The 21,130-nt window shown below is 33.2% G+C and overlaps 3 protein-coding genes across 3 annotated transcripts; all 3 read right to left on the bottom strand.

Moving 5' to 3' along the window:
* Positions 1-3,991: 3,991 nt before the first annotated feature.
* On the bottom strand, positions 3,992-5,351 carry LOC108208223 (protein VACUOLELESS GAMETOPHYTES-like). Its single transcript, XM_017378733.2, has 2 exons — positions 4,390-5,351; positions 3,992-4,286 (listed from the first exon to the last, which is right to left on the bottom strand). The coding sequence occupies exons 1-2, from the start codon at positions 5,127-5,129 to the stop codon at positions 4,205-4,207; spliced, it is 822 nt and encodes a 273-aa protein (XP_017234222.1). The 5' UTR covers positions 5,130-5,351; the 3' UTR covers positions 3,992-4,204.
* Positions 5,352-10,500: 5,149 nt separating this feature from the next.
* On the bottom strand, positions 10,501-12,770 carry LOC108206816 (uncharacterized). Its single transcript, XM_017377233.2, has 2 exons — positions 11,895-12,770; positions 10,501-11,780 (listed from the first exon to the last, which is right to left on the bottom strand). Exons 1-2 carry the CDS (start codon positions 12,638-12,640, stop codon positions 10,667-10,669), a joined length of 1,860 nt encoding a protein of 619 aa, XP_017232722.1. The 5' UTR covers positions 12,641-12,770; the 3' UTR covers positions 10,501-10,666.
* Positions 12,771-16,438: 3,668 nt separating this feature from the next.
* LOC108207880 (uncharacterized) lies at positions 16,439-18,966 on the bottom strand. The gene is made up of 2 exons (XM_017378308.2): positions 17,834-18,966; positions 16,439-17,727 (listed from the first exon to the last, which is right to left on the bottom strand). Exons 1-2 carry the CDS (start codon positions 17,893-17,895, stop codon positions 16,614-16,616), a joined length of 1,176 nt encoding a protein of 391 aa, XP_017233797.2. The 5' UTR covers positions 17,896-18,966; the 3' UTR covers positions 16,439-16,613.
* Positions 18,967-21,130: the final 2,164 nt, after the last annotated feature.

Below are 21,130 nucleotides of genomic sequence, written 5' to 3'. Positions count from 1 at the left end.
AGCAGCAGTAATTCAGGCCTATGCTCTAAACCTATACTTGAATACAGCATAATGCTGGAAGAACTGTCCGAAAAGTGTTCAGGATTAAAACCATCTGTCCTGGCTAAAGTGATTTGATTCAATCGGTGCCAAAGCGGAAGGTATTATTTGGTTAGAGCATTTTAACGTAGTTGGCTAGATGGGACATGTAAGATATTATGTAAAATTTGCTGAATCTGTAAGACATTTTGCTTCAATAGTATTGATTATATTGGTTGGCTATAATTTAAAAATAGTATGTCATTAATATTTTATATTGTTAAAATAGAATATATAAGTTCAATATGGTAATAAATGATGTGCAATTTTCCCACAGATTTCTTATAGACCTGTAGAGGTTCGACAAATTTATCTATAGGAGGTTGGCTAAAATTATAGACAACAGCCGGGTATGGTTGGAGTATCAATTTTTCGAGCTGTTAGGCTAATTTTTTTTTATTTTTACTATGTCAACTCACTTTTTAGTTAAGGGTTTTAGATGGTTGGAGATACTCTTAGCAAAGGCATTGTGAAATGGGAAAATGGAAAGATTTTAGTTGATTTGATTTTGCTTAATTTTGTGGTTATTTTTTAAATTATTTTTGTGATATTAGTACTGTTCTCTCATAAGTATTCTCATTTTTAGACTTTTACGATCAGCAATTTATTACGTAATTAAATATGTTTTTAACCGATTTTTTTGCAGAGTTTTGCATATAGGGTTAGTAGTTGGATTAGGATATATGGATGCAACCATATATTTGTAAAAATCTTTTCAGGCATGGGTATTTATGACAATATCCCTAGTATATTATCAGTCGAGTTTGCTTTTGCTGATAAATCTTCTTGTCTTTATCGTCTTGTCAAGTACGGGATTGAATTGAATTTTGTATTAATATGAATTTGACTAATAATATACTTCTTCCATCCCAAAGTAATTAGATGACCCTCTTGAGAAAAGAATCTATCTCAAAATAGTTGAGACTCTCTATTTTCAATACACTTTTATCAACAATTTTCATCCTTATCCTCTCTTATTTATGATTTCCAATATATCATCTAACTCTATAGAAAGTCAACACAATCAACATGGGCAGAGATGAAAAAATTAACAATAATTTAATATTTTTTAATATGTGTGAAATGAGAGAAAGGCTCATATAATTTAGAATGGAGGGAGTAATATGAAATACTTATTGATTTGAATTACGAAATATTATGAGAATAGTTTGAGTTATATGTTTATATTATATATACATATAAATAATTTATTGAATATAAAAATGATCAAAATAATAATAAAATATATAGTTTTTATTTAAATTATCAGATACATCATATTTGTAAAGGCAAGTTTTTATGGTATCAGATTTTTAGCCAAAGAGTGAAAATAAGCCTGCTGTTGAAAAGCTGAACCAGCACACAATCCCAACCATAAACCTCGCACAAACCACAGACTTCACGCAGTCGCCATACTCCATCATTTAAAAAAAACATAGAGTAATTGTGTATAGAAAATTTGTACATAATGATCTTGCAAGTGATGTGGTGAATTTTAATTGGGGTGGTTGGTGTAAATGCAGGGGGCATTCAATAAAAATCCACCACATATCATTATCATTATGTACATACTCCCTCCGTCTCAATTTATAGGTCCATTTTGGAATAAACACGCATATTAAGAAAAAAGTTGGTTAGATAGAATCTTATCTCATGTATCATTAATTTTTGCATTGATAAGTGAGAATATGGTTGAGTTTCAAAAAAATCACAATAAATATAGGGATATAGTGCATTGAGAAATGAGAATGATGTTGAGTTTCAAAAAAATCACAATTAATATGTAGATAAATTTGTATTGAAAGAAGAGAGGGACAAGTATTTTGGGACAATTTTTTTTTCCAAAGTGGACCTATAAATTGAGACGGAAGGAGTATTTTGGTACACAATTATGTGCCCTAAACATTTTCCATTAAAAATTTATTGGCCGCATAACCCCTACAGCATATTATTATGAGAACTCCTCAGTCAACTTTTCTTCCGGTCCATCCTATCCAGGCACATGTAGAACTTCAAAGGGGGGAGATGAGCTCAGCGTCTCTGAATCCTCTAGATTTCAAACAACACAGAGAATAAGAGCATCTCCAACACCCTTCAAGGGATGCTAATTTTGACACATCACTCAAAATATTATTTTTTATATTCACACTCTTTCAAATCATTTTTAGCACTCTTCTTTCAAAATACACTTCAATGGTTGGCACTCCAAGATGTCAACTTTATTAATGGAGAAATAATATTTTATGTATTATTAGGACCACAAATCTATATTTTATGTATTATTGGGACCACAAATGAAGTTGGCACCCAACTTTATGAGTTGCCAACTTTTGGCACCCAAAGCCAACTCACTTGGCACCCCAATAGCACTCCAACATCTCCAATGGGGGTGCCAACGAGAGTGCTGGTCCATGTCATACCACATGGCATTGGCATCCCTCCTAGCACCTCCCATTGGAGATGCTCTAAGAGACCTTTTAATTTCACATACACAAGGATAATTACCGAGCAACAGTCAAAACTCAAAAGCTAGAGCAAGATTACCAAATAAATGGACATGGTCAAGAGGGGGATCAGAAAAGTTCAATGCAGATTAATCTATAAGATTCTATACAACGGACACAAAGGGATCTGCTAACTTTGACTTACAAAATATTGATCAGTCACTGGAGTGCAGGGCTTCTCGGGTCATCAGGACCCGGAGTATGACTGTATGAGGAGAATTTAACGCATGAAGGTCTTTTTCGGCTAATCTTTTTTCTCATGCTCGCTGCGTGTACACATTACAACCACAAGGTGACAAGGAGTCAAGATCTGTCAATGGAGGGACAATCATACCTCTCTCCCTCTCCCTCTCTCCCTCCCTCTCTCTCCCCCTCTTTTCCCTGTCTCTACCTACTCCTCTCCCCTCCTGGTTAAATGTCGAAATGAAGATTTGATTTTTTTTCCCATGGTTTCCGTCTAATCGAATCAAAGAACACAAAAAATGAAACACTGATATGCTGAATAATATTAAATGATATAGAATTTAAAATTTATAGCAGACAAATAAAACAATTGACAAAGAGAATGTGGAAATAGCTTACAACTGCATTGACTTGTTAATAACCCCGTATCTTGCTCATACATTCATGGCAGATAAGAACTCCACAGCCCTCACATTCCAAGTATAAACCATCAGTGTATCCACGACCGCAAACATCACATTTGTATAAGGGGGAGTTCTTTCTTACATTCTGTTTGTAAACATATACAAAGGTGTGTTTTTTTACGTTTTTCCATAGAATGATGGTCCCTCCAAGCTTGATCCTACGCCACTGCATACAGAGGCAACCAGAGTGAAAAGAATGATCAGATTCATCACAATGATAGAGCCACCACTGATTGTTTACTCGTTCTTCACATAGCTCACAGTAGAATACACCTTCGTAGAAGAATGGAGGATATCTCAAGGTTATCAAATGATCATCATATTTGTGTTTCATCGTACTTGGGGTAAAATACAGTAGAAACATCGATCCGGAAGTTGCTACAAATTTCACATCCATATTCCATGCCACCAATAATTACGTTCAAACTAACCATGCAGCCGGGACCCAATAATGGACGCAGAATAAAAGGGTGGTGCTTGTGAGACTTATATTTTATCCTGGAGGGCAAAAATGCACAGCAAATATCAATTTTCATATCACAAGCCTCACACTTATAGTAGAATCCATTTGTCGGGCAGCCACAAACTTCGCAGTACACTGCTGCATAGAATCTAGTTTTCATCGTAAGGGCGAGCGAATGCTGCGGATGAGACGAGGATGATCCTATAGGCAACACTGTTGGCAGTTTAGTGGCACACACGGAGTGGAGAAAGAACTTACACTGGGTACAACCGTAGTATGATGGATGGGTAACCGTGATGGGTTGAGTGCACCCATCACATATCAATATTGTTGTGTTGTCGTCATCGTCATGCTCATTAATAATAAACTGAAACAGTTCTAATGGATGATCCGGGTGACTCCAGTGCTCTTCAATTATATGTGGGTCATTAGGTCCGGTTGATGTCATGGCAGTATCTTTATGCTCACCTTTAAAGTCAACTTGGAATTTTGAAAACTGGGTTATCATGAAATCACTTAGTGCTTCCACGTACGCTATGCAGAGGAAATTCTATCAAATCTGGGTTGTCACTGCCATCGGCTTCCGTCTCATTTCTGTAAACAAAAAATTGTAATTAGTCAAGACATGATGATATTAAAGACAGGAAAAACTGAACAGATATGACCTGAATAGCAAGCAAATTTACAGGTTACTTACAATGCAGATGCAGGGGCTGTAGCACATTTCATATGCACAAAATATGTGCATTTCTGACAATAATACATCCAGGAATGTACAGGAATATAGTCATCACAGATGTTGCACCATCGGGTGAAATAGAGATGTTCATCTGGAATAGAGAAGATAAGAGTGACAGGGTGATGATGATAAGCAGGCTCTGCAATGATGGGCGGAGAGAGAGCACACTTTTTGTGGATCCAAAAATCACATGTTTTGCATACATATGAATAGTCTTCTGCTTTCACCCAACAAGCATCACATTTAAACAAAGCCTGCCTCTGCAATACTAGTGTGTGCTCCTGGTGGCCTTGATGATGAAGCTCTCTTTGTTCTTCAACAGAAGGACCAGGAAAAGCACAAGCAACACATATACCAGAGTTACAAGGACGACACCTATAAGCGAACTTTATTTGAAGATCACAACTGTTACAATAGGTTCTAACAAAGCATAGTTCAAGAGTAAGGGTGTGTTGGTTGTGCATACTGTGTTGGAAAAGATGTGGGGGTAATTCTGCACAAGTCTGGTGCAGGTAAAACTTTTTACAGCCAATATCATCAGCATCAGCAGCAGCATGACGACTAGTACAGGTATACGTAGGTTTGCCAATGACTGTTCTGTTGCAGACATAGCAAGTAGCCGTGTCTTCAATAACATCATTCTCCTTCAAGATCAGCTCGTGCTCCGGATGGCTAAAATGCTTGATTGTTGAACTCATTTTTGGTGATGAGGGATAAATCTAGCAATGGTTTTGATGTTTTGGTCCAACTTTGTTTCCCAGTTGCAGGTTTAAGTAGATTAGTCTCCACTACAAATAATTAGCACTTGCAAATAAAGTAAAACTAAACAAAACAAAAGGTCATAATTACATATGACCAACCAAAACAAGAATAAAGAATAAAGTAAATCGTAAGTACCTAAAGCCAAGTATGTCGGATTTTCATCCTTTAGTTTCTTGTTTTATTGTGGCTTCCTTAATACATCAAGTTAAAGATAAAGCAGAGTCGAATATATAAAGAAAAAGAACTCACATTTCCTCTCTTTTAAACAAAATGAAAGATAAAGCAGGTGTGGCTTGGTTCTGGTCCTTCTGGTAAGCTTCTGGTTGTAGTTCTTCCAGTTTTCTTTTTCTTTTTCCGTTTATTTAATTTACATGACGGACAACATGTTTGAAGAGAAGTAATTCGGACATATGCTCTAAACCTATACTTGAATAAAGCATAATGCAGGAAGAAGTGTCCGAAAAGAGTTCAGGATCAAAACCATCTGTACTGGATGATTAAGTGGTTCGATTCAATCAGTGCCAAAGGGGAAGGTCTAAATTAGAGTATCTATTTGGTTAGTAAAGGCATTGTGAAATGGGAAATGAACGCGTCTCTGTGATGGATTATAATAATTGTAACCCTGGCTCTCTGTCCTGAAGAGAACTCCTCTTTTGAATACACTGTGACTGTATTATCAGCCTTGATGAGTAGAACAAGCTGAAAACCGGCCAGATAAACACTGACAGGCTGAGTGGAGCTTGACAATATGTTGACAAAATAATTGTCAAAAAAGATGCTACTGAAATAAATGTAAAAATTCTCTAAAAAGCCATATAACAAAAGCCATAAAAAGCTCCATGGTAATCCCTAAAAAGGCCCCGAATTTTTTAAAGATATATATATTTAAATATTAATAATTAAAATTTTCATTTGTAAATAAAATAAAATAAAAATAGATTATTGTATTTTTTTTTTAAATGAGTTAATTCAATAATAAAAAGCCATACGGCATTTATATAAACAGTCGCGTCGGAAAAAAAAACGGAGAAACAATCACGGATCAATCCATTCTTCTTGGAAATAAAATCACTTAGATTTGTTGAAGATGATATTTACGCATACATAGCTCAAACTGGTTATGACGGAAATGGATTATTATACTTAAAACAAATACTACATATAGTTTCAAAAAAAAATAAAAAATACTACATATAACATGAACTATTAATAAATATAAATAATATTAACTTAAAAAATGAAAATTAGATGGATCAAATGACTTTAAATATTTTAGTGATATGTGTATCAATTATTTATTAATGTAAATAATTTTTTTTTAATTTTTCATAAATTTTAAATTATTACAATATATGTGAATTCTATTTTTTTGTGCTATAATATCTTTTTAAATTAGTTTAAATATTAAATTAATATACAAATAAATCTAATAATAAATAAAAGAATGATATATAAAATAATGTATAAATTTAACCGGCTACGTTAAGCTCCGTTGGTAAAAATTTTGAGAAAAATGCTTTTCTAATCTTTCAAGTTTGCCGTCATTTCCCGGAAGTAAAAAATAAATTAAAATTAACATTTGTTTTTTCTGTCTTTTATATAGGAAACAAAAATATCGTTCTAGTTCATAAAAATATCTTTTAAAATATATTTTGAACTTCTTAAGAATGCCTTTCCTTTTTTTTTTTTTTTGCCAGCATGCCTTTCCTTTTTTAAAAGAGGAAAACTTTATAAATTGAATATTTTTTTCCATTAATTTTTATGTAGCTGAATAACAGGAAAGTAATCGGAATAAAAATTCGAGAAAATTTTGTTTCAAAAAATAATATTTAAACATATATTATCGGATCCACGATTAAATTATTTTTTAGCAAAACATCTAACATCTATTATCTATTATATTAATAATAGCCCAACATAGGGCATGTGAGCAAGTAAATTGTGAGACTTTTTATTCGTACAAAAAGACAGATTTATCCTTTTGGCTAATATTTGTTAAAAAAATTGTAGTTTTGTGGAATCGAACTTGGGTGCATCATCCACTTCTTTCGTACCACTATGCTAACTTGTCATTTGCATTATATTATCATACATATAATATGCGTGTGTCGTGCGAACAAAAGAATATTTGATATTTTTATTTTTAATGTTTAGCTTTATAATATACTCGCCTATAACATGTGCGATGCACGTGTGTAATATAATAGTTAATAATTTTCTTAAATGTGTTTAATTTAATTTAATAATTTATTGTGATATGTTGTTGTCGGGATTCAAAACTCGAACCATTTATAGCATGCACGTGTGTATTATAATAGTTAATAATTTTCTTAAATGTGTTTGAATTAATAATTTATTGTGATATGTTGTTGTCGGGATTCAAAACTTGAACCATTTATAGCATGGATGGAGAACCATAGAAATTCAAGCCAAATAAAATTGTTCAAACGAGTAAAATTCTTAAAACTGATGTAAAAAATAGCATGCATGGTATGTTAAGAACACAATAATATTAGAAAGTTAGAGCGATAGTCATGAATTAACTAAATATTTATAAAATATATATGTCAACAATCATTTTAAATTTTATAATATTAAACTGGTCGCATCAAATAATAACCGAACTTGGGGCATATGAGCAAGTAAATTCATGAGACTTTTTATTCTTGTGAAAAAATAAATTTACCTTTTGTCTGATATTTGTAAAAAAGTTTGTGGTTTTGTAGAATCAAACTTGAGTGCATCCACTAACATCCCCTTCTTTCATACCAATATGCTAACCTGTCATTTGCATTTTAATATCATACATATAATATGCATGTGTCGTGTGAACAAAATAATATTTGATATTATATCTTTTCATATTATAGTTTGGCTTTAATAATATACTCGCCAATAATTCGTGCTATACACGTGTGTATTATAACAGTTAATAATTTTCTTAAATGTGTTTAAATTAATAATTTATTGTGATATGCTGTTGATGGGATTCAAAACTTGAACATTTTGTAGCATGAATGGAGAAATATAGAAAATTCAAGTCAAATAAAATTGTTCAAACGAGTAAAATTCTTAAAATTAATGTAAAAATAGCATGCATTTTATGGTTAGAAAAATAGAGCGATAGTCATGACGATAAATTAACTAAATATTCATAAAAAATATATATCAACAATCATTTTAGATTTTATAATATTAAACTGGTCGCATCAAATTCTTAAAAAAAATTAATCTATTTATAAATTGAAATACCCGTGCCTCGCACCGGTTTTAGGGCTAGTAACACTTAATCACAGGATTACTCAAGGATGCGCTTGATCATGGAATAATGGAATAAGAGCATCTCTAAGAGACTCTTTATTTAGACTCCTAACTTGAGATTTTAGAGACTCTTCATTTAGGCTCCTAACTTGAGATTTAAGGAGGGAGAGGCAAAATGTTGCTCCAAGAGACTCTTAAGTGGCTTTTAAATCACTAAGAGCCTCTTGTTTTTCTCTCCTCTCTCCTCAAAGTTAAGAGCCACCACATGGCTTATAACTTATATTTTCACAATAAAAAAATCATTCCCTCCAATTCACCTCTATCTTTCCGTCTCTTTTTGTTTTGTTTCCCAATAGAGTGGAGTCCAATATGAATAAAATATGAAATAGAGAAGAGATATAGAGAATATTGTTGGAGTGTACACTCTTAACTTTGTACTAAATTGCTCACATTGTTTATATTATATTTAGGAGCCAAAGTCTCTCGGAGATGAGCATCTCCAAGAGGCTCTTTATTTAGGCTCCTAACTTGAGATTTGAGGAGAGAGAGGAAAAATGTTGCTCCAAGAGACTCTTAAGTGGCTCTTAAATCTTAAGAGTCTCTTGTTTCTCTCTCCTCTCTCCTCAAAGTTAAGAGCCACCACATGGCTCCTAACTTATTTTTTTACAATAAAAAAATCTTTCCCTCCAATTCATCTCCATCTTTCACTCTCTTTTGTTGTAGTGGAGCCCAATATATGAATAAAATATTAAATAGAGAAGAGATGTAGAGAGTATTGTTGGAGTGTACACTCTTAACTTTGTTCTAAATTGTTAAGATCCACATTTTTTATATTATATTTAGGAGCCAACAAGAAGGCTCTTGGATATGCTCTAAGTCAAAGAGGTAAACCGTACTTTCCGACGTTAAAATTGATTGAGATCAATTTTTTCCCACTGACTTGTCTTTAACGACTGAAATTATAGTGGGTAAAAACTTCTGGTCACCGGAAGTAAGCAGAAGGCCATACCAAAGAGTTTGATGACTTTTACAGAGATAGAAAGTCTGAATGAGATTTTAAAACTGTGAATTGGGAGTGTAAAATATTTATTTGAATAATTTATGGGTTATTAAAAATATTATAATTAAAAGATAATATTTAAGATTTATGAATAAATTTTATCAGAAAATTTTAAAAAAAATCTGAGTTATCGGAAAAAGTACCTTAAAATATATGATTTTAAGTCAGTTCTCTTATTTTTAACACTAAGTTGACTTCTGAATTATTAGATTAATAAACATTTTGCAGTTTAAAGTCGAAAATAACTTAAAATTTGGTTTATTTATATATATTATATAATTTATTAGATATAGATCTACTAATATAAAAATACAATTGAATATATATTATATTTAAGATTGTCACATATATGTTTATAAAATCATATTTTAAAAAACAAAATAATATATCTGTTTAGGCAAACTGTACAAATAAGGCTGTTGAAAGCCCAACCAGCACACAATCCCAGCCATAAACCTCACAAAATCCCGGTCACAAACTTCACACAATCACCATACACCATCTCAATATTTTCTCGCTCACATAATCTTAATATTATTATGATAAGAACAATGATATATGAATTGGAAAAGATGATAATTTCTCTGCTTGAAGAAGTAAAGATGCTATAGCTTTTGATTTTGCAAGGAAGAGGTATGTTTTTTGATCGAGCTTTCTGTCCCAAAATTCTGTTCTTTAGATTGTGTCTGCTTTTTGCATCATGTGTTTTCTAATGCATCAAGATTATTTGATTGGCTTAAACAGTGAATTTATAATTTTATTATCCAAGAAACCTAATAATGATTGCAATCGGTTAAGCAAGAAACTTAAAGTGATTTTTGCATTTGTGATTCTATGCTATTTTCTGACATATGCCCTCTTTCTTATTCACTTGACTTGCTTATTATGAGTGACTTAAGCTAATTATTCTTCGAATGTAGCTTCATGATCCTTATAAGTTATATATACATTGCAATCATAGAATAACTTGTATCTATTTTGGCTGAGGTGATATAATTGGATATAAGTAGCAAATCCACTAAGAAAGATAAAACAACACAAATGCAACGCTGATGTGCTGAAATAACATTATTGTGTAAAAAGTTTATAGCTGACATAAAACACTTGCCAAAGAGAGTGTAGAAGTATCTCAGAATTGCATTGACTTGTTAATCACCCATATATCTTCCTGACACATCGAGTGCAGATAAGATATCCACAGCCATCACATTCAAAGAAGAGACCAGAAGTGTATCCATAATTGCAATTGCCACAAATGTGCAAGGGAGAGTTTCTTCTTACATTCGTTTTGAAAACAAATGCAAGTGTGTGCATTTTATCGTTAATATCAATTCTGATGGTCCCTCCTAACTTCATCCTATGCCAGAAAAGGAGGCAATCAGAATGAAAAGAATGATCAGATTCATCACAATGATAGAGCCACCATTGATTGTTTACTCGTTCTTCACATAACTCACAGTAGAATACACCTTCATAGAAGAAAGGGGGATATCTTAAGGTTATGGAATGATCTTCGTATTTGTGTTTCATCGTACCTGGGTAAAATACACTAGATACATTGATCTGGAAATTTTTACAAATTTCACATCCATATTCCATGCCACCAAAAATAAAGCTCTTACTAACACTGCAAACGTCACCCGATGATGGACGCAGAATAAAGGGGTGGTGCTTGTGAGACTTATATTTTATCCTGGAGGGCATAAATGCACAGCAAATATCAATTTTCATATCACATGCCTCACAGTTATAGTAGAATCCATTTGTCAGGCAGCCACAAACTCTGCAGTGCACTGTTGCGTAGAATCTAGTTTCCTTTGAAAGGGCGAGCGAATGCTGCGGGTGAAACGAGCATACTCCTGTAGGCAACTCGTCTGGCAATTTAGTGGCACACACGGAGTGGAGAAAGAAATTACACCGGGTACAACTGTAGTACGATGAATGGGTAACCGTGATGGGTTGAGTGCACCCATCACATATCAATATTGCTGTGTTGTCGTCATCATCTTCGTCGTCGTCATCATGCTCATTAATAATAAACTGAAACAGTTCTAATGGATGATCGGGGTGACTCCAATGCTCTTCAATTATACGTGGGTCATCAGTTCCGGTTGATGTCATGGCAGTATCTTTACGCTCACCTTCAAAGTCAACTTGGAATTTTGAAAGCCGGGTTATGATGAAATCACTTAGTGCTTCCACGCTAAGCAGAGGAAATTTTATCAAATCTGGGTCGTTGTCACTGCCAGCGGCTTCAATCTCATTTCTGTAAACAAAAAATTGTAATTAGTCAAGACATGATGATATTGAAGACAGGACAAACTTGAACACGAATGACCTGAATTGCAAACAAATCAACATGTCAGTAGGGGGTACTTACAGTGCAGATGCAGGGGCTGTAACACATTTCATATGCACAAAATATGTGCATTTCTGACAATAATACATCCAGGAATGTACAGGAATATAGTCATTGCAGATGTTGCACCATCGGGTGAAATAGCGATGTTCGTCTGGAATAGAGAAGATAAGATGGAGAGGGTGATGGTGATTAACAGGCTCTGCAATAATGGGGGGAGAGAGAGCACACTTCTTGTGGATCCAAAAATCACACGTTTTGCATACATAAGAAAAGTCTTTCGCCTCCACCCAACAAGCATCACATTTAAACAAAGCCTGCCTCTGCAATAAGAAGAGTGTGTGCTGCTGGTGACCTTCATGATGAAGCTCTCTCTGCTCATCATCAGGAGGACAAGGAAAAGCACAAGCAACACATATACCACAGTTACAAGGAGCACACCTATAAGCAAACTTTATTTGAAGATCACAACCGTTACAATAGCATCCATCAGAGCATAGTTCAAGAGTAAGGGTGTGTTGGTTGTGCATATCGTGTTGGAAAAGATGTGGGGGTAATTCTGCACAAGCCTGGTGCAGGTAAAACTTTTTACAGCCAATATCATCATCAGCATCAGCAGCAGCATGACGACTAGTACAGGTATACGTAGGTTTGCCAATGACTGTTCTGTTGCAGACATAGCAAGTAGCCGTGTCTTCAATAACATCATTCTCCTTCAAGATCAGCTCGTGCTCCGGATGGGTAAAATGCTTAATTGTTGAACTCATTTTTGGTGATGAGGGATGAATCTAGCAATGGTTTTGATGTTTTGGTCCACCTTTGTTTCCCAGTAGCAGGTTTAAGTAGATTAGTCTCCACTTCATATGACCAACCAAAACAAGAATAAAAAATAAAGTAAATCGTAAGTACCTAAAGCCAAGTATGTCGGATTTTCATCCTGTAGTTTATCTTTTTTATTGTGGCCTCCTTGATACATCATACATCAAGTTAAAGATAAAGCAGAGTCCAATATATAAAGAAAAAGAACTCACATTTCCTTTCTTTTAAACAAAATGGAAGATAAAGCAGGTGTGGCTTGGTTCTGGGCCTTCTGGTAAGCTTTTGAGATATTTAATGTTAATCCATAGACAATGATTCTGTTTAAGAGGTTTATTGATTGGATCACGTCGTAAATAAGGTCCAGTGTTCTAAATAATTAACTTGATGACAGTCCAATGTCGCGGTTTGTAGGTTGTTATATCAACTCTCATGCCATGGTGAACTCGTTTCCGACAGTTCTTCCAGTTTTCTTTTTCTTTTTCCGTTTATTTAATTTACATGATGGACAACATGTTTGAAGAGCAGTAATTCAGACTCATGCTCTAAACCTATACTTGAATAAAGCATAATGAGGAAGAAGTGTCCGAAAAGAGTTCAAGATTAAAACCATCTGTACTGGATGATTAAGTGGTTCGATTCAATCAGTGCCAAAGCGGAAGGTCTAAAATATACTGAAGAGTATCTGTTTGGTTAGTAAAGGCATTGTAAAATGGGAAATCAACGCGTCTCTGAGATGGATTATAATAAGAGAAATGCTACGTCCACGGAAAGCGCTACAGAAAATAGTTACAGAATGACGTGGCAGCTTGAGCTGGACGGAGGATTTAAAATGTTGTCGGCCACTTACCTAGTTATCTCTAATTATCGGTCATTATCATATTTATCCCTTTTTATTTTCATAGGCTTATGTTATCTTTTGTTTGTCCAGTCTTCTAAAATTTTTATACTTTGAATAATTGTTAATTCTAAAATATTTCAAATTTTCAAATTGATATATATTATTTTAAATTTCTTATTTGAATAACCCTTATTTACGTAAACATATGTATTTGTATATTATAATTAATGAAAATAAAGTGTTTTATCTTCTTCTTTTAGTAATTCACCTTTTAATTTTTATTGTCTTTTCTTTTTGAATTATTTGACACTTATTTTAACTGTATAATATTTTGATGTAAATTACTAATTTTACTATATTAGACTCGTAATATACTAGATACATAATATCTGAGGAATTTTTAGTTATTTTTTTAATTTTTTATATGTCATCACCTTTTTAGTTTCATTACTCTATTTACCAATGTGTTTATGCCAGTTATATTTTTCTATTTATTTTTAATATTTATATTTTGATTGAAATTAATAATTTAAATATATTAGATTTTTAAAATCAGTTGAAAAAATATTATGAAATGGGCCAATTTAAAAATCAGTTGAAAAATATGATGAAACTAGAAAGTTAAAAAAAATAAGCGCCACATGTACATTGAGAAAAAAAGTAATGAAAACCAAAAAGGTGATTTCAAAAAATAAAATAAAAGAATAACTAAAAAGAAAAAAATCGCATGGAAAATATTTAAATTATACTCATTATTTTCATTGATTATATTATATAAATAACCGACGTAAATACAAAAATAGTGTAATAAAAGCTAAAAATGTGATTACATATAAAAATGTAGACGAATAATTAGAAAAACCCTCACATATTTTATATACACACACACATTAAGATTCTAATCTAGTAAAGTTATTAATATACTTCAAAATATTATACAGTTAAAATAACTGACAAACAATTAAAAAAGAAAAGATAATAAAAATTTAAAGGTGAACTACTTAAATAAGAAGATAAAACACTTCATTTTCATTAATTATAATATACAAATACTTATGTTTATGTAAATATGGGTTATTCAAATAAGAAACTTAAAATAATATATATTAATTTGAAAATTGAAAATATTTTAGAATTAACAATTATTCAAAATATAAAAATATTAGAAGACTATACAAACAAAGGATATATGAAAAATAAAAAGGGATAAAATATTGTAATAAGGACTGATTAGGGATAACTAGGTAAGAGCATCTCCAATGGTGCTCTTAAGTCACTCTTCAAAATATAATATAATATTTGGCTCCTAGTGAGTTAAGACGTTGAAAAAGATTTCAACTCCAATGCTCTTCTTTATACTTGCTCCTTATTCATATTTTATTCATATAAAAGAGAGAGAAAAGTAAAAAGAGAGAATTGTTGGGAGAAAAGTTGGAGGGAAACCAATATTATATTCATGAAAAAGAAGTTAAGAGCTCTTACATGCTCTTTAAAAGAGAGGAGAGATGTTAAGCTCTTAACTTTTTAAAGAGCTTCTAGGAGCCCATTGGAGCTCTAATTCTTACATTGCTCTTTAAATTTGAAGTTAAGAGCTCATTTAGAGAGCCCCTTGGAGATGCTCTAAGTGGCCGACAGCATCTTAAATGCGTCCAGCTCAAACTGCCACGTCATTCTGTAAATATTTTCTGTACCGCTTTCTGTGAACGTAGCATTTCTCTTATAATACTCCCTCTATCCCATTTTAACTGATGTTTGACTTTTTAACACGAGGTGTAAAAAAACAATATCTACACTCAATAAAAAATTTCAATTCTTATATCAAATAAAAGTTTAGATTCTAAACTTTTATTTGATATAAATTTTATAAAAAATAATCATGTTTAGATGTAATTCTTTTAACATCTTAAAATACGTGTAAAAAAGTCAAAAGCAGTTAAAATGGAGGGAGTAATTGTAACCCTCTTGGTCCGAGTAGTCTTAGGTGCGTGTACAGAATTTTTGTACATAATAATGTGGTAAGTGATGTGTTTAATTGGGGTTGTTGATGTAAATGCAAGGGCCCATTTCAATTAAAACACACTTACATATTTTTTTTACATAATTATGTGCCCCAAACATTTTTCAATCAGATAAACACTGACAGCCTGAGTGGAGCTTGACGAATATGTTGACTTTATATTTGTCAAAAAAAAGGTGCTACTGAAATAAATGCCAAAAATCTCAGGGCACTTTGAACTAGAGTTGGCTGCGTGGAAGAAGTTAGTGGAGTTGATACGAAGATCTAAGTCGCATCCAAAGCAGTAAACGAGAAGAGATCTAATGGCTACGGCCATCAGTATGGGGAAGGAGACCATTCCACGGTAACTCTAAAAAGGCCCCAAAATTTTTAGACCTATATATATTTTATATATATTTAAGTAATAATAATTAAATTTTCATTTGTAAATACAATATAAAAAATAGATTATTATACTTAAAAAAGATAATACATATAACATGAAATATTAATAAATATAATTAATATTAACTTAAAAAATGAGAATTAGATGAATCAAATAATTTAAAATTTTTTAGTAATATGTGTATCAATTATTTATTAATGTATTATTTTTATTTTTATTTTTCGTAAGTTTTACATTATTACAAATATGTGAATTACTGAATTCTATCTTTTGTGCTATAGTATTTTTTAAATTAGTTTAAATATTAATTTAATATACAAATAAATCTAGTGGTAAATAAAAAGAATGATATATAAAATGATGTATAAATTTTGTGTTAAATGTAACTATAACTAATTATCATCTCATCATAAATTATTTTGTATATAATTATTTTATAATAATTTAAAATATTGAAATAAATAAGTATTTGATCTTTGCATATCGATTCTAAGGCAAATTGGATATCATATCAGTAGGTTACAACTAGATATAAGTAGCAAATTCGCTAGTAAATGTAAAAGAACACAAATGAAACACTGATGTGTCGAAATATGATTATTGAGTAAAAAGTTAATAGCTGACATAAAACAATTGCCAATGAGAGTGTTGAAATATCTCAGAACTACATTCACTTGTTAATCACCCATCTATCTTGCTGACACATCGAGGGCAGATAAGAAATCCACAGCCATCACATTTGAAGAAGAGACCAGAAGCGTATTTATCACCGCAATTGCCACAAATGAATAAGGGAGAGTTTGTTCTTACATTCCTTTCGAGAACAAATGCAAGTGTGTGCATTTCATCGTTAATATCAATTCTGATGGTCACTCCTAACTTGATCCTATACGGCAAATGGAGGCAATCAGAGTGAAAAGAATGATCAGACTCGTCACAGTGATAGAGCCACCACTGATTGTTTACTTGTTCTTCACATAGCTCACAATAGAATACACCTTGGTAGAAGAAAGGAGGATATCTCAAGGTTATGGAATGATCATCATATTTGTGTTTCATCGTACTTGGGTAAAATACACTAGATACTCTGATATGGAAGTTGCTACAAATTTCACATTCATATCTCATGCCACCCTGACTTCCGCACTTACTAACACCACAAACGGCATACGATGATGGACGCAGAATAAAGGGGTGGTGCTTGTGAGACTTATATTTTATCCTGGAGGGCAAAAATGCACAGCAAATATCGACTTTTATATCACAAGCCTCACATTTATAGTAGAATCCATTTGTCGAGCTGCTACAAACTCCGCAGTCCACTGTTGTGTGGAATCTAGGTTTCCTCATAAGGGCGAGAGAATGCTCCGGGTGAAACGAGGATTCTCCTATAAACAACTCACCTGGCAATTTAGTGGCACACACGGAGTGGAGAAAGAAATTACACTGATTACAACTGTAGTACCATGGATGGGTAGCCGTGATGGGTTGAATGCACCCATCACATATCAATCCTGTTGTGTTGTTGTCATCTTCTTCGTCGTCGTTATCATGCTCATTAATAATAAACTCAAACAGTTGTAATGGATGATCCGGGTGACTCCAATGCTCTTCAATTATATGTGGGTCATTAGGTCCGGTTGATGTCATGGCAGTATCTTTATGCTCACCTTCAAATTCAACTTGGAATTTTGAAAACTGGGTTATCATGAAATCACTTAGTGCTTCCAAGCTCTGCAGAGGAAATTCTATCAAATCTGGGTCGTTGTCACTGCCAGTGGCTTCAGTCTCATTTCTGTAAACAATAAATTGTAATTAGTCAAGACATGATATTGAAGACAGGACAACTTGAACACGAATGAACTGAACAGCAAACAAAACATGTGAGTAGGGGTACTTACAAAGCAGGGGCTGTAGCACATTTCATATGCACGAAATATGTGCATTGGTGACAATAATACATCCACGAATCCACAGGAACATATTCATCGCAGATGTTGCAGAATCGGACGAAATAGCGATGTTCATCTGGAATAGAGAAGATAAGAGTGACAGGGTGATGATGATAAGCAGGCTCTGCAATAATGGGGGGAGAGAGAGCACACTTCTTGTGGATCCAAAAATCACATGTTTTGCATACATAAGAAAAGTCTTTAGCCTCCTCCCAACAAGCATCACATTTAAACAAAGCTTGCCTCTGCAATACTAGTGTGTGCTCCTCGTGACCTTGATGATGAAGCTCTTTTTGTTCATCATCATCAGGAGGACCAGGAAGAGCAGTTCAGGGTTCAGGGTTCAGGGTTCCACATAAACCAAAGTCACAAGGATCACACCCATAACCGAGCCTTATTTGAAGATGACAAGCATCACAATAGTATTTACCAGTGTATATTGCGAGAGTAATGGGGTGTCGGTTGTGCATATCGTGAGGGAAAATACGTAGGGGTAATTCTGCACAAGTCTGGTGCAGGTAAAACTCTTTACAGCCAATATCATCATCAGCAGATTGGGTACAGGTATACGTAGGAAAGCCGATGACTGTTTTGTGGCAGGCAAAGCAAGTAGCAGTGTCTTCAATAACATCATTCTCCTTCAAGATTAATTCATGCTCAGCATGGCTAAAATGCTTAATTCTTGAACTCATTTCTAGATAGATCTGGCAATGGGTTTGGTGTTTGAATCCAACTTGTTTTCCACTAGCAGGTTTAAGCAGATGATTACTCTCCACTTCAAATAATTACCACTTGCAACTAAACTAAAGCAAAAGTTTGTAATTATATGGCCAACAAGCAAAACAAGAATAAAAAATGGTGCACCAATTGGAAACTGTATCACTCTAGTACTTTAGTCATACTTGGCCGGCTCAGTTGAACGAGGATTGTGAAACCAACTGGTGATATAAAATTTGATTCCAAGACATCGAATAGAGCACTAGCAGAGTATCCTTGGACTACAAATTTTAATATTCAATCTTGTCCCCTCTTGTTTATATCCTCCCATGTCGAAAATACTAAACCATTACTCCCTCCTTCTCGCTCATCTAGAGTTGTGAAGATCTCTTGCACATAGCGTAAAGAAAAAATATATAAAGCTATTAATTTTAATCTTTTTATGACTATCCTTACAAAAAAATAAATAATCTTATTATGACTATTAATTTAGATAAAAGTGATTGTTTAATATTTTATAATTATTATTAGCCACCTAGATGTGATATTGACGGTTAGAGCATCTTCAATGGGGTTGGCTATAATCGTTGGCTAAATTGGACGCGCATTATGTAAAATTTGCTGAATTTGTAAAACATTGTGCTTCGATGGTATTGGCTATATTGGTTGGTTATAATTTGAAAATAGCATGTTATTAATATTTAGATTATTATAAATAGAATATATCAGTTTAATATGGTAATAAATGATGTGTAATCACCCTACAGATTTTTTACAGTAGACGTTCGACAAATTTAGTCATAGGAGGTTTACTATATTTATAGATAACAGGTCACTATGGTTGGAGTGTGAACTTTTGAAGTGATTGGCTAAATTTTTTATTTTTGGTATGTCAATTGTCAGCTCACCTAAAAGGTCTTTTTTGACCTATTTTTATGAAAAGAAAAATTAATTCATCATATAGGACCGAATCAGAATCAGGATGTTTTGACACCAAGTAGCGTTACGAGAGATTTTTAAGACACTCATGGGTACTGCTTGGCTGGCTGAGTTCAACGAGGGTTGTTAAACCAGCTGGTGATATAAAATTTGATTCCAGGACATCGACCGCAAATTTTTATATTCAATCTTGTCCTGTTCATATCCTCCCATGTTGAAACTCTCTGCTACTTTGATGCGCTAGCAGGGTATGTTTTCCGGATGTCACTGCGTGATTGTTGGAAATCTTTTAGATGGTTTTTTTATTGTTCGATAATAAAATTATAATATTTAATATGTTTAATGTTTTTTAACCGTTTGAGTAGTGTTGTAAAACTTTTGAATCAGACTTAATCGATGAAGTCATGAAACAAGGATTAATAGAAGATTAATTGAATTGATGGGGTTAATCGGATTGCTCGATGATTGATGAGAGATTTAATCAGTTCAACGATTTAATGAATAAGAATTAATCGGTGATTAATCACCAACTTTTAGAACAAAGACCGGACGAATAAAATGATTATTTATCATTTCTATCAGTTTTTAGCTAAATGACTGAAATGAGTATTTTATCCGTCAAAAGGATTAAAAAGCATTGATTGAGTACCCATCTAATGATTAAATTTTTTTAAACACATTAAGAAAAATTGTTATAATCCTGAACGCTGAATATTTATTCAACAATAAAAAAATAATTTAGCAAAAAAAAAAAAAGAAATAATAATTCCTAAGAATCACGTGGACACATCTATCAATTACTCCTAGAATTTAACGCGTACATGTAATTAGTAATTACTGTAATTGCATCCATCTGTCTGTCTAGTGTCTAGTGTCTTGTAGCATATTTTCGTTTGAATGAGACCTGGTAAGGGATGGATGTAAAAATGAGTCTGGTTTTTGCCTTTGCAGGTTTAAGCAGAACAATAGACCGTTTGGCTGGACTTGAAAGAAGTGACTTATTGCTTAAAAGTAAAGAAGTGAATTATAAGTTAAAAGTTGGCTTAAACTTATAAGTTATTATAAGTGTTTGGATACTCGTGACTTATAAGTTACAAAGAAGCTCCAAATCAAAAAAAAAAGCTAGGTTTCCTAGTTTTTTTTCTTGGCTTCTTAAGCACTATTTTAAGTACTTATTTCAGCTAATCAAACAGTACGAAAAAAGCTGAAGCCACTTTTTTATAGATAAGCCAGAAGTTGGGTTTGCCAAACACCCACTATATAATCCAGAGGCTAGTTCCTTCAGGCTGGCTGGCTCCAACAAGATCTGGTATGTGATGCATTCGAAGTCAACGAATATAGCACTTGGATAATTTAATTTAACGCACCAGAGAAATGATTATTTAGAGTGTGAGAGTTGGTGCAAAATGATTTCCCGGGCAGGATAGTTGGATCACAAAACCTTCCGTTTTAATGATCTTGTCCCCCCTGTTCTTGTCCTCCAGAAATCGAAGTAACAATCACAAACTGATTCTAAGCTTCCAGTCTAATCATCCTACCCATATTGGTCTGGTCGCACCGCTGAGCCGTCTAAAATAGAGAGCGATGTGG

Source organism: Daucus carota, chromosome 2 (genome assembly GCF_001625215.2).
Source record: "Daucus carota subsp. sativus chromosome 2, DH1 v3.0, whole genome shotgun sequence".
Lineage (NCBI taxonomy): Eukaryota > Viridiplantae > Streptophyta > Magnoliopsida > Apiales > Apiaceae > Daucus > Daucus carota.
Note: the sequence above shows the minus strand (reverse complement) of the source record. Positions and strands in the feature narration are given on the sequence as shown.